The sequence below is a fragment of the Chiloscyllium punctatum genome, chromosome 26 (assembly GCF_047496795.1).
Source record: "Chiloscyllium punctatum isolate Juve2018m chromosome 26, sChiPun1.3, whole genome shotgun sequence".
Classification (NCBI taxonomy): Eukaryota; Metazoa; Chordata; class Chondrichthyes; order Orectolobiformes; family Hemiscylliidae; genus Chiloscyllium; species Chiloscyllium punctatum.
The window spans coordinates 45,910,860-45,931,669 of record NC_092764.1 but is presented as its reverse complement, the minus strand read 5'-3'; the positions used below and the strand labels follow the sequence as shown (position 1 = coordinate 45,931,669).

General features: G+C 40.7%; 1 protein-coding gene across 3 annotated transcripts in view; it reads right to left on the bottom strand.

Moving 5' to 3' along the window:
* nkd1 (NKD inhibitor of WNT signaling pathway 1) overlaps positions 1 to 20,810 on the bottom strand; it is a 104,967-nt gene that overhangs the window by 46,721 nt on the left and 37,436 nt on the right. For all 3 annotated transcript variants that reach the window (XM_072547338.1, XM_072547337.1, XM_072547335.1), the window contains one exon: positions 4,621 to 4,678. In XM_072547338.1, coding sequence (XP_072403439.1) covers positions 4,621 to 4,678 — 58 coding nt within the window. The remainder of the gene's footprint in view (positions 1 to 4,620; positions 4,679 to 20,810) is intronic.

The window sequence follows — 20,810 nt, the reverse complement described above, 5'->3', positions numbered from 1 at the left end:
AATAATCTGGATGAAAAGATTGCTGGTGCAGTTGGTAAGTTTTATGATGACACAAAGATAGCCAGGAAAGTATGTTGCGAAGAGAACATGAACATGCCAAATAGATACGTTAACTGAATGGGAAATATCTGACAAATGGAATGTAATGTGGGAAGATATGAAATTGCCAATTTTTGCAGGAAGAATTAAAAAAGGCACATTATCTAAACAGGGAGACACTGTAGGCCTCTGAGATCCAGAGAGATTAGAGTGTATTTGTGCATGAATCACAAATCATTAAGATGAATGTACAGCAAATAATCAGGAAAGCCAATAGAATGTTTTTAATTGCAAAGGGAGTAGAATACAAAAGGCTATATTTCAGTCATACAGTGCAATGGTGAGACCGTATCTGAAGTATTGTATACAGTACTGGTCACTTTACTTACAGGAGGATGCTAACATAGTGAAAGCTAATCAGAGAAGGTTTACTAGACTAATACCCAGAATGGGCAAGTTATCTTATCAGAAAAGATTTGACAAGCTGCTGTAGTTGAAAGAGTAAGACATAACTTGATTGAAACATATAAAATCCTGAGGGGTCTTGATAAGAAACATTTGAAATAGGAGGAAGAGTAGGCCATTTGAGCCCTTCCATCACTTAATATGATCAAGACTGATCTGCTGTCCCAATGCCACCCCTACAAAGCCTTGAACATTTATAAATCTATTTCTTTCTTAAACATAATTTAAGCTTCCACAAGGCTGCGGTAAGAATTCTAAAGGTTAACCACCCTCTGAGAGAAGAGGTTTTTCTTCATCTCAGTCCTAAATGGTATGCTGAGTCTGTGACCCCTTGTCCTGGATCCTCACCCCCAACACAAGGAAAATATCATCCTTGTACTGTGTCGGCGTAGGCCCTGTCAATTTTTTAAGCCTTTCAATGAGATTCCCCCTTGTTTTTCCAAACTCCAGAGAACACAGGCATGATTGACCCGATCTCTCCTGACATGACAATCTTGCTATCCCAGGAATCAGTCTGATGAAGCTTCACTGCACTGGATGGGGAAATGATATTTCAACTTCTGGGAAAATCTGTAACTCAAGCTCACTGTTTAATACTAAAATGATTGCCCATTTAGAACAGAGCTAAGCAGATTTCACACACCCCCTCCCCCCACCTCCACAGAAAATCCCGTATCTTTGGAACTCTTAACACTCAGAGGAAGCAGAATCTTTGAATATTTTTAAGCAGAGATAGATGGAATCTTGATAAGCCAAGGGCTGAAAGGCTATCAGGACTAAGCAAGAATGTGGACTAAACAGCTAAGTCACAATCTTACTGAGTGATGGAGCAGGTTTGAGGCGTCAAGTGACCTGCTTTGCTCAGAGTTAGTATGTTTGCACGTAATTATTTTGAGACCTAGTTTAAAGTCACATGACAATTTTACGTGCAAATTTAATACAGTTAGTATTATTATTCTGAACTTTCCTTTTCCAGAATAAGCCAGGAAAAGTTCAAAGTCGCAGACTCGCAGTTGAAACTGATCAGTTATTTGTGACACATGGCACTGCACCAGGTCTTTTGTTCTCTGTTTCCTCCCCCCACCCCACCCCACCCCACACCTCTGTGCGGGCTGAAGGGTCTATTCCTGCGCTATACTGTTCTTTGTATATCTTATTTTAGAGGTGAAGAAAAATGTTGGTTTTAATGACAGCACTGGCCAAGCGTAAGATTATACTTCATTATTCAGATTATCATCTGAAAGGCGCATTGACCTCTAATAGCATAATACTCGCATGGGCCTAAGGCTGAAACATTCCCAGATTTTCATTACACACACCAGGTATGTAAAATAATATATACTGAAGTAAACCCGAAGTTTATATTAATGCCATGGGTCTTTTCAATAATAATCTGAAATAAAAATAAAAATTGATCATTAGAGATTTTGTGTGTCAACATTTTCTAATTTTTTTCTTGTAAATGATTCATGTTTTAGATTAAGATATCCCGGCATGTTGTAGTGAGTGCCTATACTTATCAGTGTAATTAAATGGCAGTTACTCCTTTAGGTATGCAGAACTTGGCTTTTACAGCTGTCTCACAGTCCAAATCTTCTGCTCATCTCCAATAGATATAAAAGAAATCTCCAAACGTTAAAGATAGATGAGCCAATGGATAAGTTATTCAGATGATTATCTAAGTAACAGTTCATTGCTTTTTCTTCTACTTTAAATAACACCTGACCTTTACTGAAAGTCAGCCTTCTTCCCTAGAGATTTGCAACTAATACAACTGCTCAACCCATTAAAGTCTTACAATATGGATTCCCTACATTTTGGCAGGGTCTGAAAAGATCCACTGCTGGAAGAGTCCATCTGTCTGGCCATGTATCACCCTGAGTGTAATAGAGATGAATGGTGACAGCTGCAGAGTCTACCTACACTAGATAAATTTCAGCAAGCTGTTTGGCCAATACTTAAGTTACAATTTCAGGACCTGCAGATTAAACTTGGCAAGACCGATAGTGGGTTGTGGGCTGTGCCAAAATAAAAATGCTCAGGAAAACTGGTGCCTGAGTACGGGTGGGAAAACATTCATGTGGCTCGAGTTGCACTTTACCCAGGAGAGAAGCTGTTCTCATGGCTGTCTACATCCGCTACATGCTCAGTCAGTGACAAAAACACAGAAAATACACAAGATACAAAGAGGAAACTGAGGAAACAGGGCCTTCAATGAGAAGAATCAGCACTTCAGACTGGGAGGCTACATCGGGCAATTCCAAAGAATGACAAATGTCAACTTTCTTCTCTCCCCTGCATTACCAACAATTCCACCATCCCCCTCTGTCTCCCCACCAGTGTGTCTTCTTTCATGCTGTGGCTTTTTATACTCTCAAAATAAAATCCGGAATATGTGAGAGTTCCATCCAAAGAAGCATTCTGCATTTCCTTTTACACTTGCTTTTATAAGAAAAGACAAAAATACACAACTCTGACTTCACATAAATATCACCGTCAGTGCTTCAGTGACTTGGTCCACCTACCAGAGTTTGCTGCCACAAATCAATGCAGACGGTTTCTGATTACAATACATATTGAAAGCAATCCTTTCCAATGCTCGCACCATTGTTAAAGGGGGCAGTGGGTTGGTACATTAGTAGAAGAAGGTATAGCATGTGGAACACAGAGTGCAGAATGTATGACAGGAGTAGGGAAGAACATAAGATATGGCGAGAGCACAGCAGGTAAAGAGAAATAAGAAGGGATGGCCATGATTAAAGGGGAACGTTGATAGCAGTGAAGGTGTGAAAAAGGAAATAAAATTGATGGTAGAGAAGAGAGGAGAAACCGGCAGTGAAGGAGGGTTGGAAGAACAGCAGAAGCAAAAGGGACAGTCAGTTTGGGGTTGGAAATGAATGATGGAGAAGGTCAGCATTGACCAAGACGAAATGGGGACAAAAATGTGAGCATGAAATTAGAGGACACGGTGACAACATGGAGAGGACAAAGGCAGACAGAGAAGTGCAACTAATTGTTTTCACATATCAACAATGTTTATCAAATGGTTAGCTTTTTTGGGGGATTGAATACATGAACTAATTTGAAGTTTTAATCAGTTTTTGTTTTTCTAAACTAACTGGTACCTATCAGTATATTTGCACATGCAGTTCCTTTCCCCACAATTAAACTGCTTACAAAGGTCCATTTAACATCACAGAGAAGCTACCGTTCAAAGCAATAAAGATCTGAAAGCTGAATACACTGGAGCTAAAAGCACATTAAAGTCTTCACTTCTAGACAGATTACCGCTGAAATGTTGACTCAACTATATATAAAGTAGCCATAGAGATACATCAATCAAAACAATAATGAAATCCTATGCTTAGTAATACAAAACATTCCACACAACTTCATCAGCTTAGTTACAATGACTGACATTGCAATTTCACAATCTTATAAAAGACTAATGACATTAACTCAGCAAATTATTTTTTAAAAATAATCCAGTTCATTTAGAAGGCTGTCAATACCACTTAATAGGCAACGGGCTAAAATAGAGTTCTTAAGCATTGAGGTAAAATAGGTCTGAGGAAGTATTTTTGTACAATGCTTCTTAATGCTTTCTAAATCAAAGAAAACAACAGCATCACGTAGAAATGTAATTTAATCCCTGCAAAGTATTGAGTTAGATTTAATAACCAAAATATTCATGCCTATAAATGTTATTATGACTGCATTGTAGAAAAAAGGTACGTTCCATAAATCAAAAGAGATGATAGTGTTGAACATGAGTTGATTGTAAAGAGTTTCAAATATCCCATGCTTTTTACCCATAATGGCCTATACAGGACTATGCTATATTTGTCACTCTATGAAACATAACATGCAGCACTGCACTTTCACTGACAATGGGTTACAGCCCAGGTTGTCAATTCATCTACATATTTCAAGTTATCGGAGAGTGAGTAAATAAGATGAAATAATACTTATTTATGCCAGTTCTGAAAACGTTACAAATTATTTGTACCTTTTAGAGTACTTAAAAGCAGGTAGCAACTGACTGACAAATTGGATGTCAAATGAACTATAAATATGAAACATAGAATAAATTTTTTAATTAAGTGTGGCACTTACCTTCTAAAGGATAATGTTCTTCACTGTATCCTTCTCTGCTGTATTCACCAGCTGATCCCTGCAAGACACAACCTAGGATTACTTTCAATGTGAAGCTCTTTTTTAAATATGAGGTCATTTACTACCAACAAACAGCAACCAAAGGGCAGACTATTGTGAATACTATGCTGGAAACGTGAAGTTACAGCAGAACATGCCAGAAACACTCAAGCAGATTAGTAAAGATGGAAAGAGTTAGCGTTGCAGATCAGCTCGGCACTTAATAAAACAAAGGAGTTCCATTTTCTTATAACAGAACTATATTAACTAAAAGAAGTCAGCAAACACACTAAGCTTACATTGCATGAGGGGTCTTGTGGAACAGTGGCAATGTCCCTACCTCTACACCAAAAGGACCAGAAGGGATATCTGGTCGGCATGGACGAGTTGGACCGAAGGGTCTGTTTCCATGCTGAATATCTTTATGACTTTATAACTAGATTTAAATCTTACCTGTCTCAGAGCTGTAACATCTCTGAACAGGTTGTATAGAAAAGTTTTTTTTACATCATATAATCAACTCTTGATCAATTGTCAATGATAAATTATATGGTGAACATGTTCAGATACTCTATGTAAATGTCTAATTCTGGTGCATTGATCACAACAGATCTATCTTTAAGTGGAATCAGGAGGGATCAGGAAAGAGGAGGAGTGGCAGGTGAATTTTAATTTAGATAAATGTGAGGTGCTGCATTTTGGGAAAGCAAATCTTAGCAGGACTTATACACTTAATGGTAAGGTCCTAGGGAGTGTTGCTGAACAGAGTGTCCTTGGAGTGCAGGTTCTTAGCTCCTTGAAAGTAGAATTGCTGGTAGGTAACATAGTGAAGGTGGTGTTTGGTATGCTTTCCTTTGTTGGTCAGAGTATTGAGTACAGGAGCTGGGAGGTCATGTTGCGGCTGTAGAGGACACTGGTTAGGCCACTGTTGGAATATTGCGTGCAATTCTGGTCTCCTTCCTATCGGAAAGATATTGTGAAACTTGAAAGGGTTCAGAAAAGATCTACAAGTATGTTGCCAGGGCTGGAGGATTTGAGCTATAGGGAGAGGTTGAATAGGCTCGAGCCGTTTTCCCTGGAGTGTCGGATGCTGAGGAGTGACCCTATAGAGATTTATAAAATCATGAGGGTATAGATAGGGAAAATATACGAAGTCGTTTCCCTGGGGTGGGGGACACCAGAAGTAGAAGGCATAGGTTTAGGGTGAGAGGGGAAAGATATAAAAGAGACCAAGGGGCAATTTTTTCATGCAGAGGGTGGTACATTTGTGGAATGGGCTGCAACAGGATGTGGTGGAGGCTGGTCCAATCACAACAATTAAAAAGGCAACTGGATGGGTACATGAATAGGAAGGGTTGGAGGGATATGGGCTAGGTGCTGGCAGATGGGACTAGATTAAGTGGAGATATCTGGTTGGCATGGACAAGTTGGACTGAAGGGTCTGTTGTACACCTCTATTACTCTAAATATGATCCTGCAACTGTCCCTTAGTGACCAGAAAACACCTCACATCACAGGTAATGAAATCAAATGAGGGATGAGCCCATCAATATTCGAAGGACAGGAGGACTAGTCCTTCTATCTGAAAACAGCAATCCTGTCTATCAAAGCAAAAAAAATGTTCTGGTGAACTGCCTCGTTTACTCATTCGGATGGAATCTGACTCTAGGTTTGCAAGTTATGTCACAAGGTTTCCAACTTCTCCTAGGTACCTCTGTCTTCTTCTGCCAACTTCAAATTATTGCAAGAGCCCTACTTACACCCCTCCACTAGAGGGGTCAAGCTCTTCGTGAGTACATCTGATGTGTGGGACAGAAATGCAATTTCATATTAACATGCTTCCTGGCTTGCTAAAGCCATGTGACCTCTGCTATGTGACCTCTACCATGAGACACCTACCGTGGGCACCCAGGGACATGGACAGAAATCATATGACTCAGCGCTGCTTTTAATCAGGGGCTCCGGCCCCAAGCACAGGGAGCCTTCCCCTTAACTTAGGACAGAAACATTAGTTCCTGACCTGAGCACGGTGCCCCTAATCTCCCATACTGAGTGCAGCAACACCACTCACCAGAGCCAGAGCACAGCAGTGCCTACCCATCACACCCAACCCTTCCTCTGCCCTAGCACAGTGAGCCCCCTGAAACCTTTGGTCTTATGTACCCCATAGTGGGCACTGCAGATACCCACCATAAAACAATGAAGACACAGCACAAACAAGACTATTGACCTGTAACCTTGTAACATGGTGTCAGGATTGAAAAATTTGTTAACTACCTCTTGAAAAAATATAGATGCAAATCGCCCTCAACAGCCAGTTGATCGGTTTCCAGGCACCCAGGCCTACACCTACCCTTTTAACTCTTCACATCCCATAATCCAGGCACACACATCCCTCCTTCTACGCAAAACTGTTATTGTGTTGTTCTTGTTGTACACTGTTCACAAAGGGGTCTCATTTCTACGAGGAGGAGCAGATGCATATTGGGGAACCATGATGCCAAAGACCTCTTTGGTATCAGCAAGAACGATTCTGAGTTAAACATCACTTACTGATGAATTCTGGCCCCAGTTCCACTCTGACCTCTGAGTGTTCAGCATCCTGCACTGTTGCAGAAGCTTAATGAAACCAGATCAACTTTCCACCCTTTACAAACTTCTAAACAGCAAGTTCAACAAGTTTAGATCATTGATGTATTGGGAGCTCTTAACATCTGAACTCTGAAACTTAACTTCATAAACAATTGGCTTTGCAGCTCTGTCAGGGCTTTAAGCACCTCTGAAAAACGTGTCTATTTAGCACAGTTTTCATATACCCAAACTGAACTGCCTTTGCCTCCTGCTAACTGACAATTTCACAATTTCATCAAGATAAGATTAACCTGAGCAGGAAGCATTTTGAACCTAGCCTTCATTCAGTGATAAAATCTGCCTGCATAAATCCCTTGAAGTTTAATGGGTGCAGATCATACCAGCCAGAAAGTCCTGTATTTAATTCATGGTTATCGCGTAGCTCCGATCATCAGTTAGGAGATAGTTAGTCTCAGGAGTAAGGAAATACAAAAATAAAACTCATACAAAAATAAACACAAATGAATCATAGAATCCCTATAATATGGAAGTAGGCTATTTGGCCACTGGTCCTCTGAACAGCATCCCAACCAGACCTATCCCCGTACTCTATCCCTATAAATCTGCATTTCCCATGGCTAATCCACTTATCCTGTACATCCCTGACACAATAGGCAATTTAACATGGCCAATCCACCTAATATGCACATCTTTAGACTATCATAGGAAACCAGAGCACTCAGAAGAAACCCATAAAGACACAGGGAGAATGTGCAAACCCCACACAGACACCACCTGGGGTCCCTAGCATTGTGAGGCAGCAGTGCTAACCAGTGAGTAGATTGTGTATGGGAACAGAATCTGGATCGGCTGCAATACTGTCTCCATATGAAGTCAGTTATTCTCTTGATTTACTCATTAAAGAAATGGTTACTTTAGGAGATACCAAGGCATTATTTTACCACAGTTCGTACCTTCAGAAGGCAAGGGGGAAAAATTGATGCCCTGTATTTCCTGTGAAATCTGAGAGAAAGGAGAAGCAATTACATTCCTTCTTTCTCTTTAAAACACATTTTTTCCACCGTTCAAAGCCTGAGTTGAAAATGTGACCACTGCTCAAAAGCCATAGAATATAAACATCTCACGCGCTTCTCACATTGACCTCCCACAAACCAAAACATACACTTCCGGCTGGGTCACCAAAGACCAGGGATGTGCTCAACTACCCAGATTTCCAGGAAAACAAACATATCTTCAAGATTACAGAGAAGACAGAACATTCCCTTTTCAGGCTTTCCCAGAAAATGAGGCCACATTCACTGCTGAGCCATTTTTTAAAAAAAATCGAAGACATAAATGTCAAATGTTTCTGGACACATTCTTTGGAGACCTGAGTTACAAATGTAACATCCAGACACCAATCTGATAGACAGACTGGGCCTCAAGTTGGGCAAGGAATTAATGTTGCAAACAGCCAAGAAGATGGAAGAGGTCAACCAAAAAGAGGGGTAAGAGGTCTCATGAGTTAATTGCCATTTGAGGGCAGTGGGTGTGCAGTGAGGGTGGGTGAATCGAAGACTAATGCTGAGAATTCAAAGTGCTTTGGGGGAAGGCAGCGTTTGGTGTGCTTTCCTTTGTTGGTCAAAGTATTGAGTACAGGAGTTGGGAGGTGATGTTGCGGCTGTACAGGACATTGGTTAGGCCACTGTTGGAATATTGCATGCAATTCTGGTCTCCTTCCTATCAGAAAGATGTTGTGAAACTTGAAAGGGTTCAGAAAAGATTTACAAGGATGTTGCCAGGGTTGGAGGATTTGAGCTATAGGAAGAGGCTGAAAAGGCTCGGGCTGTTTTCTCTGGAGTGCGAAGGCTGAGGGGTGACCTTTTAAAGTTTTATAAAATCATGAGGGGAAGTCCAGAACTAGAGAGCATAGCTTTAGGGTGAGAGGGGAAAGTATATAAAACAAAAGAGACCTAAGGGGCAACCTTTTCACACAGAGGGTGGCATTGGTATGGAATGAGCTGCCAGAGGAAGTGGTGGAGGCTGGTACAATTGCAACATTTAAGAGGCATTTGAATGGGTATATGAATAGGAAGGGTTTGGAGGGATATGGACTAGGTGCTGGCAGGTGGGACAAGATTGGGTTGGATTATCTGGTCAGCATGGACAGGTTGGGCTGAAGGGTCCGTTTCCATGCTGTACATCTCGATGACTCTATGACCCAAGATCAAATGGGTCTGGGGTCATTGTAATGACAAGGAAGAAGCTAAAATTATAGAGACTCTTCAAATGAGACCCATGGATCCAGAAGGAAGCGAGGCTCATAATACATGGATGCAGTGAGCAAATTTGACCCCAAGGAAAATGCTACCATAGGGATGACCGACCCAAAAAAAAATGTCATCCCCACAAACAGACTGGTCAGAATCTGCGAGGAGTGATTCCTCCAGTCACAGGTTGGAATTCCCGTACATTGGCAGGATAGGTTCACTCTGTGGAAGAGACACAGCAGCAAACCGAGCAAACAGTAAAAAAAAGAAAAGAAGTAATAAGCCAGCCAAACACTGGGGAATTCCCTTTCCTGGGGTTTGCCACGACCTGGGGTGTCGAAGCAGGAGATGCATCTGTTAGGAATTCCATCAGCTAAGTTGGGGGAGGAGAGGGAAATAGCTGGGATGGTGAAAGAGACTGCAAGGGGAATGGGTAGGAGAAAGAGGATGCAAAGGGTGGAAGGAGATATTATAAGGAGGGTATGGAGAGAAAGGAAGGCTGGAAGGCCTTGGGGGAGAAAGGAAGGCTGTAAAAGGAGTTGGCCTAAGGCCACCCATGTGGTAGCTTTTCAATGAGACTAACAGTGGGTCTAGGGAAGGGGATTAACATGTTGGGGTTGATGGAAGCACTCCTATCACTCTAGCCCATGTTGTATTATAAAAAATGTATTTACATCATGGATTCACCCCTTTTTTCCTCCTTGCAGCTGTTAGGTTTGCCTAGACTCAGGAAACCTTGCAAAATGGTTTAACGATAAATTACTGTTAAAGTGCATTTTAATATAAAAGAGGAGTGGTTTGATCACTCATTTTGTATCCATTACAATTAAAAATAGATGGCTTTGAGGTGGCCTTTTAATAATTATTCATTCATGGAATCTGAGTTTTTATTGACCTTCCACTGAGTGCCTTGCTGGGCTACAGAGGCAAGTTAGGTGTCAACTACATTGCTGAGAGTCTAGAAATACACAGGCCAGCTAAGGATAGTAGATATCCTTCCCAAAAGGCTATTAGTGAACCAAATGGGTATTTACAATAACTACTATATAATTACTTTTAATTCCAGGTTTTTTTATTGTATGAAAATTTCAGCATCTGCCATGGTGGGATTTGAACATATCTCCCCAGAATAATAGTCTGTGATGCTGGGTATCCAATCTAATGACACAGTAACCATCACATGGAGTCTGTCAATGTTCTTTACACCTTAAACTGTGACATAATTCAAATCCTCCTGATGTCTGGAAGTTAAATTCAAATCTTTGTTAAGGCTGTTTTTTTTCAACACTTCTTTATATTTGACTATGCACTAAAATGGGGAAAAAGAACTGTTAGTAGAACCAAGGACTGTGAAAGGAATTGTGGCACCTTAAAAGCAAGTTAAAAGGACACTGTTGTTTTCCAAGTCATGACGGCGGAGAAATATGATGTCACAACACCAGGGTGTAGGATTCGTCCAGCAACAGATTGCTGATTGGTGTGTACAATTGCGATCAGTTTTGAACATCAGAAGTCTAACCTGACTAAAAGCTTGAAGACAGCTCTCTAACTGGCTCATGGGCAGGTGATATGTTTGGGTGTTTACAGGAGGAGACAGAAGCCTGAAGAGTTAGATGCTGTATCTCTTTATCTGCAGTAAAAGTAACTAAGGCCCAAAATAAAGGCCAGTTATTTTCTCCTAACAGTTACTGTAAGCTATTTACTTTAATCAGTAACTCAAGGATTTTATATGCAGTGGAGCAAATTACATGTGCCTCGTGCACAGAAGTAAAAGGTGATTGGGCAGCAGATCTTGGGAAGTAAAAGGAATATTGTCAAATTCTGTGAACTGGTACCGATGAACTGTGTTTCCCCAATAACTTTTCCTCCACCCATAAGACTAAAGTTTTATGTCTTTGTCTGTATCGGTCTAAGCGTGTGTGCAAATGTTTTAAAAGCGAGTCAGTGTTTCAACTAGCAGAGTCTTATGTTGTTTATTCAGTTTTGTTTTGTTTATGGTTAGTGTTTATTTGTAATGAATAGTCATTCTTGCTAAGGACAGGAACCTGGTTGACATTTTTACATCAATAAGACAGTCAAATTGGGGAGTTTCGACGACTTTGATTTGATCATGATCTTTACTGGCAATCCTAGAAATAGAGCAGCTCATGCATCAGTGCATGTTTCCAAGTGGGTCATGACATCTTGGAAATAAACTGTATCAACAACGGTCAGTATGCTGGTGTCAAGTCCATTCGGACAAAGCTACAGGAATTTCAGAATGTGTACATTTTCTAAAATAGTTACCAAAATGCAATAACCAGAACATGCTCCATTTAAAAAAATAAAAGCAATCAATACATTTGGACCACTTATGCTCTCACCCGCAATGTAAATGTTTGATACAATTAAGTTAGATAATGGAAGTCTGAAAACGAAAAAAAAAGCGACATTCTAACAAGAGGCTGAGTGCGATGGTGGAATCACAGCTTTGGAACAGTTGTATCAGATGGCAGCAACTCCATTTCTTGCCATTCACTCTGTCCTGATTACTGTACAAAAAAAAACATATCAGTAACTCGGATCTACATGCATGACCTGTTGAAAGGATCAGAAGACTGAACTGATAAAAGAATTCAGTTTGTAAAGCACACCGAGAGGTTTATCAAAATCCCACAAAAAAAGTCAGGCTCATCACTGATCGGATTACTAAGATTTTCTGTGCAGTCACTGGAGGTTGGTCCCACAGGTTCCTTCTCACTGGGTGGTCAGCCTTTTAACGTGAAAGACAGTGCACTGACCTGGATTCTTTCAAGTTTGAACTGTATGGGGTTGTCATTTAAACCAATAGTGAATGTTTATTAATAGGACCATGGAAAAACTACTGACACCGCGTATGCATTTCATTTCTGAGACGATTCAAGCAGCATGCACTGGAGATACTGTGACTTCAGACTTCTATTTATGAAGGATGAAATTACAATAGTTAAATCTATCTTGGCCACATGCGAGGACTGAACAGCAAAACACGTTTAGTATCCTCTCTTTCTACATTCCAACAATATTTCACAACAAGCCTTGTACAGAATTCTCATTTTATACTTGTAGTAATGAAAAGTTAGATGCCAGGATAAAATAAGAAACACCGCCTTATACTCGCATCTACTTCTTCACTGAAATTCCTGGACAGAGGAGAAGGTAGACCATTATCGAATGGGGAACCTACCAAATTTAAAGTCAAGTCTAAATGAAACATAAAATGTTTAATGTTCATGTCACTTATAATACAAACAAACATGACAAAATATGCTCTGTTAACTTGATCTATTTATATGTAGCATAATTGCCTTGTCTCTAAATTAAAATGCAAGAGGCTATATCTTCCAACATTCAGTAATTCTGAGAAAGGACATTAATATAAAGCAGGAAATGAAATGAAAAGAAAGGAAACGAAAAGAAACAAAAGCATGTTGCGCTTTTTAAAAATGGGATACCAGTAACTTTTATTCGTTTTGAGAGTGTGGTGCTGGAAAAGCACAGCGGGCCAGACAGGATCCGAGGAGCAGGAGAATCGAGCTTTTCACCAGGCTTATGCTCGAAACATTGATTCTCCTGCTCTCCAATGCTGCCTGACCAGCTGTGCTTTTCCAGCACCACATTCTCGACTCTGATCTCCAGCATCCGCAGTCTTCACTTTCTCCCATTTTTATTTATTTGCATTGCCAAAGCAGATAAGGAGTGAGATACAGAAATACACAGAGTGCAATTTTAACCTTACCGTAACCACCCTAAATCTATATGAAGTGACTGGTTATGATTTCCACTAGTTCAGTAGAACAGGCTCAAAAGGATACTCACCCAAGGATAAGAACATATGCACGTTGGATTTAGATAATATTGTAGTTTTACTCTGATGATGTTAAGAATGGGCTGAAACAGCCATAAGTTGCCTGCCTGACTGAGCTAGTGGTGCAGAAGTGATGCAGTTTCTTTATGCTATCAGGAGTGGGTGAACTCCTTCTAGACCATTGTGAGTAGCCTTTTGAATGGATCCAAATTTTTTATTAATATTTTTTTTTCATCCTTTATTATTTTTGTTTTAATCTTAAAATGAATGTATTTAAATTACCAGAGTATAAAAGAAAATTCAACAAAATCCTCACAGACTGACCGCCACAATTAAAAAAATGTGAATTTTGAAGAATATATAATTGAAGTTTTTTGGATGCGGCCTTATTAGATTACAACTAACATAATGCGGCCTTCCAACATGAAAAGGTTCACCCCCTCTGTTGGGGGCAGTGTCTGCCATGCAAACCATATTTTCCAAACCTTCTCCAAGCCCTGACTTTGCAAATCCCCTGTGGAACAGTGCTGGTGATTTACCTATACTCCGTGAATGGGAAAGGTGAATCAGTTGGAACAGCATTATTACAGGATCAAGGAGTTCAATTACCTCAAGCCTATATCTCTATACGGCTGTTCACCAGATGAAATTGGATTGCCGTTAAAATCAGGACCCTAGAGACATGTAGAATCCCTCAGATGTTAAGATTAGATTCCCTACAGTATGGAAATAGGCCCTTTGGCGCAACAACCCCAACTGGCCCTCCGAACAGTAACCCACCCTGACCCTATATTTACCCCGACTAATGCACCCAACGCAATGGCCATGCTAAATTGCCCCAATTCTCCTGACCTTGCACATCTTTGGACTGTGGGAGGAAACCACAGCACCCAGAGAAAACCCACACAGCCACAGGGAGAATGTGCAAACTCCACACAGACAGTTGCCAGAGGCTGGAATTGAACCCAGGTCCCTGGCATTGAGGCAGCAGTGCTAACCACCTGAGTCACCGTGCCACCTTAAATTACTTATGTTCAGACTCAGGTGTGGTGGAAGATGGCTGGTAGAGCTCAGTATTTGTTTCCATTGGGAATGACATGAACTAGAAACAAGAAAGATGGACCAATGAAGGTTAAAGACTTAAATGGCAATTTTATCTCACTTTTGAAGTTAAAATAATACCTTTTTATTAATGAATAGTTAATTGTGATTTATTAACTTAATGTGCAACTATCTTTTTAATAATTTACTCGCATAAACACATGCAAACTGCTATTGTCAGTAATACTGTCAGCCTTGACTGTTTGACAGCACTCTCACCTGTGAATCAGAGGCTGTAGGTTCAAGTCCTGCTTCAGAGATTTAAGCACATAATCTTTGGTAGTACCTCAAAGAAATGGAATGGAAGTGCTATATTACCTAAAGTTGCTATGTCTCAGATGAGAAGCTCAATCATCTGGACTCTTCACAAATGAACAAGTTGCAGCTGCAATGCTGAAAAATGAGCAGTACAGTTCTAACTGGTGTCTTAGTCAACATTTATTCCCCCACTTCCACCTTGAGTAACAAATTATCTGGTTGCTAATTCATTTATGGGTCTTCTTGTGCACAAATTCCCACATTACAACAGTAACTACACTTCAAAAGTACTGTATTGGCTGTAAACTGCTTTCAGATGGTCTGTGGTGAAATATAAATATATATGCACACAAGCTCTTTCTGTTAGCAGAATTCAATTTGCCATGATAAACAAAGGTGAAATTGGGAAGTAAAGTTCAAACTTTGACTTATTGGTAAGCTTAATTTGACAAATCAGAATAAGTTCCAAATTTATAAAAGTTCTAGCTGTGGCAACATATTCCATTGTGCAAGTTTGAGGAAGCAACACTTGGCCAATAACGTGCATGCTCAGTGTAATTCAGCTCTCCAAGGTCACCATAGCGTGAAAGATCTCAATAAAGTAACCCAACATTCTTGTATGCAAACCTACTGAGGACAGAACATTTCCTTAAATGGAATGCTATTACTAAGGTAAGGGTTTATCACCTTTTTTTTGATCTTCTAAAATTCACAACATAATTTTAGTCTGTATCAGATTTCATTGTTTTATTTATGTCTCAAACCCTAAAAGTTAACAGATGTGGCACAGCAAGGTTTAAATGATGTTTCTTAATAGCCAGAAGACTTTGACGACAGTATCAGAATTTGGAGTGTGCATAAATATACCAATACTTCAAACTTAAGAACTTAGTCAGGTCATACGATTAATATTGAAAGAGTCAGCACATTTTTGACTCTTGACAGCTTTTATTCATGACATTATTTCTTTAAATGTTCCAACCACGATAGAAAACTCAATATTCCCCAGGAATTTAAAGACAGCTACAAACTTGACCTTGATTTTAAACTCCATGTAGGTAGCAAAGTGATTTAGGAATTCTGGCAAAGGACTAAGGCTCTGATTATTTTAGCCTGTGGAGCTAATATACCTCCACCTATCACAAGCTAGAATCTGGCAGGAAAACAAGCAGAAAACTACACAACTCAGTGGCCTCCTGCCCAGACCAGGTAATGTAATTTGTCAAGTGCCAGCGCTTGGACTGGGTAGGTGCTCATGTGGAGTAGAGAAGGTAAAAGTTCAGGATGGTGAATTCATACCAGCTTTCCAGTGCTCAAACAGAAAGAAGATTCTAACAGCCCGCTTGACACCTTTGTGCTATATTTCTCTCAGTCATGTAACCAGGCAAGTGGTGCTAATACTGTGTTTTTTTAAAGAAAGGTTATTAATGTGTTACCTAATTTATAAAGAAGCAGATTGAAACAGAGTGAATTGTCTCCATGCCTAACGGATTTTGTCAAGGAAATTCAGATCATCAGAGATGCTCAGCAATTCAAGATGTGCAAAAGCACCAGAAAATTAAAGCAGAGACATATGGGAACTTTCAGTACAAAAAACAGTCATAAGTATTTGTTAAAGCAATTGACTATATCTGGTTTATGTAATTGCAGCATATGTATCTACTATCCCAATTTAGCTGGCAGTATTCCAATAATTGTGAACATTTTATTAACATGTGATTAACTCCCAAATAAGTTGACTCAATAAGCCTACTGTGATTTTCACAACCCTATTGTAAAGCACCTTAGTAAACCATGTGCCTGATCTGAATTTTAATTGCTTTTGTCATTTTCCTTTATCGATGAAGTGTATTTTAAGGGTGATTTATGATAATCCATTGAGAAAGCTGACCTACCAATGCCTGGTGATCATTATTCAACTTGCACGCGTTCAATGTTTGTGGATAAATTCAATGACAGACGTGAACAGAATTTCTCCAAATGCTGGTGGGAATATTAGATAAATATTACATTCCTTTACTAAATTCACTATTTCTCTTTCTCCTGATAAGTGGTGTATATCATGAAGAACTCAGTGACTAATAAAGCAAGGTCTGATCTGTCAAATAGACAGTTGACAAACATTCAACCTGCTACTTTAAATATTATAGTTACCTAATTTACAAAGGTGGTCATTGGGTGGAACATTACAGAGGTTTGAATGACATGATGGGAGAAGTGGCAAAATGGTGATAAGCGCATTGAGGCCTATCTCAATGGGCAGCATGGTGGCTCAGTGGTTAACACTGCTACCTCATACCACCAGGGACACAAGTCCAATCTTGGGTGACTGTTTGTGTGGAGTTTACGTGTCCTCCCCATATCGGTGTGGGTTTCCTCCCACAGTCGAAAGGTGTGCAGGTTAGGTGGATTAGCCATGCTCAACAATTACCCACAGTGTCCAGGGATGTGTAGATTAGATGGGTTAGCCATGGTAAACATGGGGTTATGGGGATAGGCTAGGATGTTAGTGAGTTTTGAGAAGATTTGTAGCACAGGTTGGGGTTCTGAATGTAGGTTTGCTCGCTGAGCTGGAAGGTTTGTTTTCAGATGTTTTGTTCACCATACTAGGTAACATCTTCAGTAAGCCTCCAAATGAAGTACTAGCCCGCTTCCTATTTGTGTTTGGGTTTCCTTGGGTTAGTGATGTCATTTCCTGTGGTGATTTTATTTCCTGTTCTTTTTCTCAGGGGTGGTAAACGGGATCCAAGTCAATGTATTTGTTGGTAGAGTTTCGGTTGGAATGTCATGCTTCTAGGAATTCTCTTGCATGTCCCTGTTTGGCTTGTCCTCAGATGGATGTGTTGTCCCATTCGAAATGGTGTCCTTCCTCATCTGTATCTAAGGATACTACTGGGAGTGGGTCATGCCTTTTTGTGGCTAGTTGATGTTCATGTATCCCAGTGGCTGGTTTACTGCCTGTTTGTCCAAGTTTATCTTGGATCCCATTTACCACCCCCTGAGAAAAAGAACAGAAAATAACATCACCAGAGGAAATGATGTCACCACAGGAAATGACATTACCAAACCACAGGAAATGACATTATCAAACCAAGGAAACCCAAACACAAATAGAAAGCAGGCTGTACGACCAGTGCTTCATCTGGAGGCTCACTGATGATGTTACCCAGTATGGTGACAAAACATCTGAAAACTAACCTTCCAGCTCAGCGAGCAAACCTACATCCAGGGTAGGATGTCTTTGGAGGTTGACATGGACTCGATGAGCCAAAAGTCCTCTTTTGGCACTGTAGGGATTCTACAATCAATGACACGAACAATTTCCTGCATCTTTTAACTAAGTTCCAGGTGCCAAGTGGTGGGAGATGGGGGCAATAGCTGAGGAAGACTGAGTGACAGGCATTAGAGAGAAGATGGCAGCATTCTGCTGGAGGAGTGGAGCAGGTCATTGATCTTCTTCTGACAAGGCCAGACACTCCTCCAGACAGCTGAGACTGCATTGACCTAAGTAGCAAACTTGGACTAAGCTGGCAGGGTCTGCTGGTATGGCCTCCACTGCTGGTTCTGGGAAAACAGGATGTCCCGTGTTGGTACCACCACACCCAATAGAATTTCCAGGAACCCCTCCACAAGATGGACATTAAATTTTTCCTCGTCTGCCATGTCCTGGGCGAACAATATGAATTATAGAGGGCAGCTTCAACTGACAGCTTGTCCAAGTACACAATGGCCTTTTAAAGATGACGCCAGGGATTCTAGTCCTTTCCAGGATCTTTCAACAATGGTGGGTAGTTCCAGATACTGTAACTGACAGAAATGGGCAAGAGAGTGCAATAGGTGCATGGTGGGTAGTTAATGATTGTGTTTAGTATTTTATGATAAGAGATAGCACTGAGCCTTGTGGTGAGAAACCATTGACAAAATTCATAAGATTCACCATTTGTCTTGACCCACCTGCCCAGCATAAACAGGCCAGGTGGGCAGTTAAATTATCCAGCTTACTTGCTCTCAAATTCTGCCAGGAATTCAACATTCTGAATGTTATGATATTGTACAGAATTTACAGGTCTTGTGGAGCAGGGGTTAATATCTCTGCCTCTGAGCCAGAAGTTTGAGATTCAAACCCCATTCCAGTCTTGATGATACAGGAAAGTGCATGTGTGATGTGGTCCAACAAGTTGAGTATCAACCTGCAAATCCTTTTAGCATACAAAAGGCAGGAGCTAAATGGAGAAGATTCCTAATCAGACAGGTGCCGGAAAGAATGCTTCAGTCTCTACCCTCAATCCACAACGCCAGATGATGACATATTTGTAAAAGCACACATTGTGACAACTACTCCGATTCCCCAAGTGAGCATTACTATCGTCTGGTGAGTTAGGTGATCCCTATCCGCCCTTGCCTCTTTATCATAACTCCCTCCTTTAAGGCTTGCCAACTTTAAGGGGATTTAAGTGGTCATTGGTTAAATGTATGGATGATAATGGAATAGTGTAGGTTAGATGGGCTTCAGATTGGTTCCATAGGTCAGTGCAACATCGAAGGCTGAAGGGCCTGTACTGCACTGTAATGTTCTATGTTCGAAGACATTCCTTAAAACTAAATTTTCAAAGAAACCATTAGGGCTCAATTCCTTAGCCAAGAGATCAACAGAGCCTCAAATTCAGAATTCCTGCCTCTAACAGCCACCCAGCCCCCATTCTCATTATATCCTGGACCCCCATTTTCACACGATCAGGGGGCAGATGAGGAGCGGCTGCATAGCTTACCTGCATGTGTTGTGTTTGGATTTAGAATGGCAGCTGCCTTCATTCAGAAGCAGTTTTATTATCAGGATTTCCAAAACATCACTCATTGTATTTACAAGATATAGGAGCAGAATTGGTTCATTCGGCCCATTGAGTCTGCTCTGCCATTTGACCACAGCTGATTTGTTTCTCACCCCATTTCACCTGCCTTCTCCCCAAGACCCTTAATCCCCTTACTAATCATGAACCTATCTGTCTGTCTAAAATATACTCCATGACTTTGCCTCCACAGCGCACTGCAGCAATGAGTTCCACAGATACACAACCCTCTGGCTGAAGAAATTCATCCTCATCTCAGTTCTAAAGAGGCTGTGCCTTTGGATCAGAGTCTCCTACTAGTGGAGGCATCTTCTCCCTCTATCCAATACCTCTTAGTATTGTGTAAGTTTCAATCGGATCCCCCTCTCATCCTTCTAAACTCCATCCAGTACAGATCTAGAGTTCTCAAACACTCTTCAGGTGACAAACTCTTCACCCACAGGATCATTCTTTGTAAACTTCCTCTGGACCTCCAAGGCCCATGCATCCTTCATTAGATATGGAGGCCAAAACCGCTTACAATATTCCAAATGTGGTCTGACCAGAGCCTTATACAGCTTCAGCAATAGATCCCCTGTTCTTGTATTCTAGCCCTGTTGAAATGAAGGCTAACACTTTCCTAACTACCAAATTAACCTTAAAAGAATCCTGAACTAGGACTCCCAAGTCCCATTGAGCGTCAAATTTCCAAAGCCTTTGCTCATTTAGAAAAGTCTGTGCCTTGATTCTTTCTACCAAAGTGCATTGCCTCACACTTTCCCAGACCATATTCCATGTAGCACATTTCTGCCCACTCTCCTAGCCTGCGAAAGTCCTTCTGCAGTCTCCCTGCTTCTGCAACTCTATCTGGCCCTCCACCTATGTTTATGTTACCTACAAACTTAGCGACAATGCCCTTACAGAATTCTAACAGATTTGTGAGGCATGACCTCCCATTGATGAAGCCATGCTGACTCACACCTACTTTACCATGAACTTCCAAGTTCCCCACAATCTCATACTTCATAATGGATTCCAATATCTTACCAATGATCTAGAACAGATTAACGAGACTATAATTTACTGTCTTCTGCTTCCCTCCCTTCTAAAACAGCAGTGTTATATTCACCATTTTCCAGTCCTCTGGGACATTCATGGATTCCAATGATTCCTGAAAGGTTACCACCAATGCCTCTACAATCTACTCAGCTATCTCCTTCGGAACCCTGGGGTGTAGTCCATTCAGTCCGGATGATTTAAACGACCTTCAGAATCTTCAGCTTCCCTAGCACCTTCTCC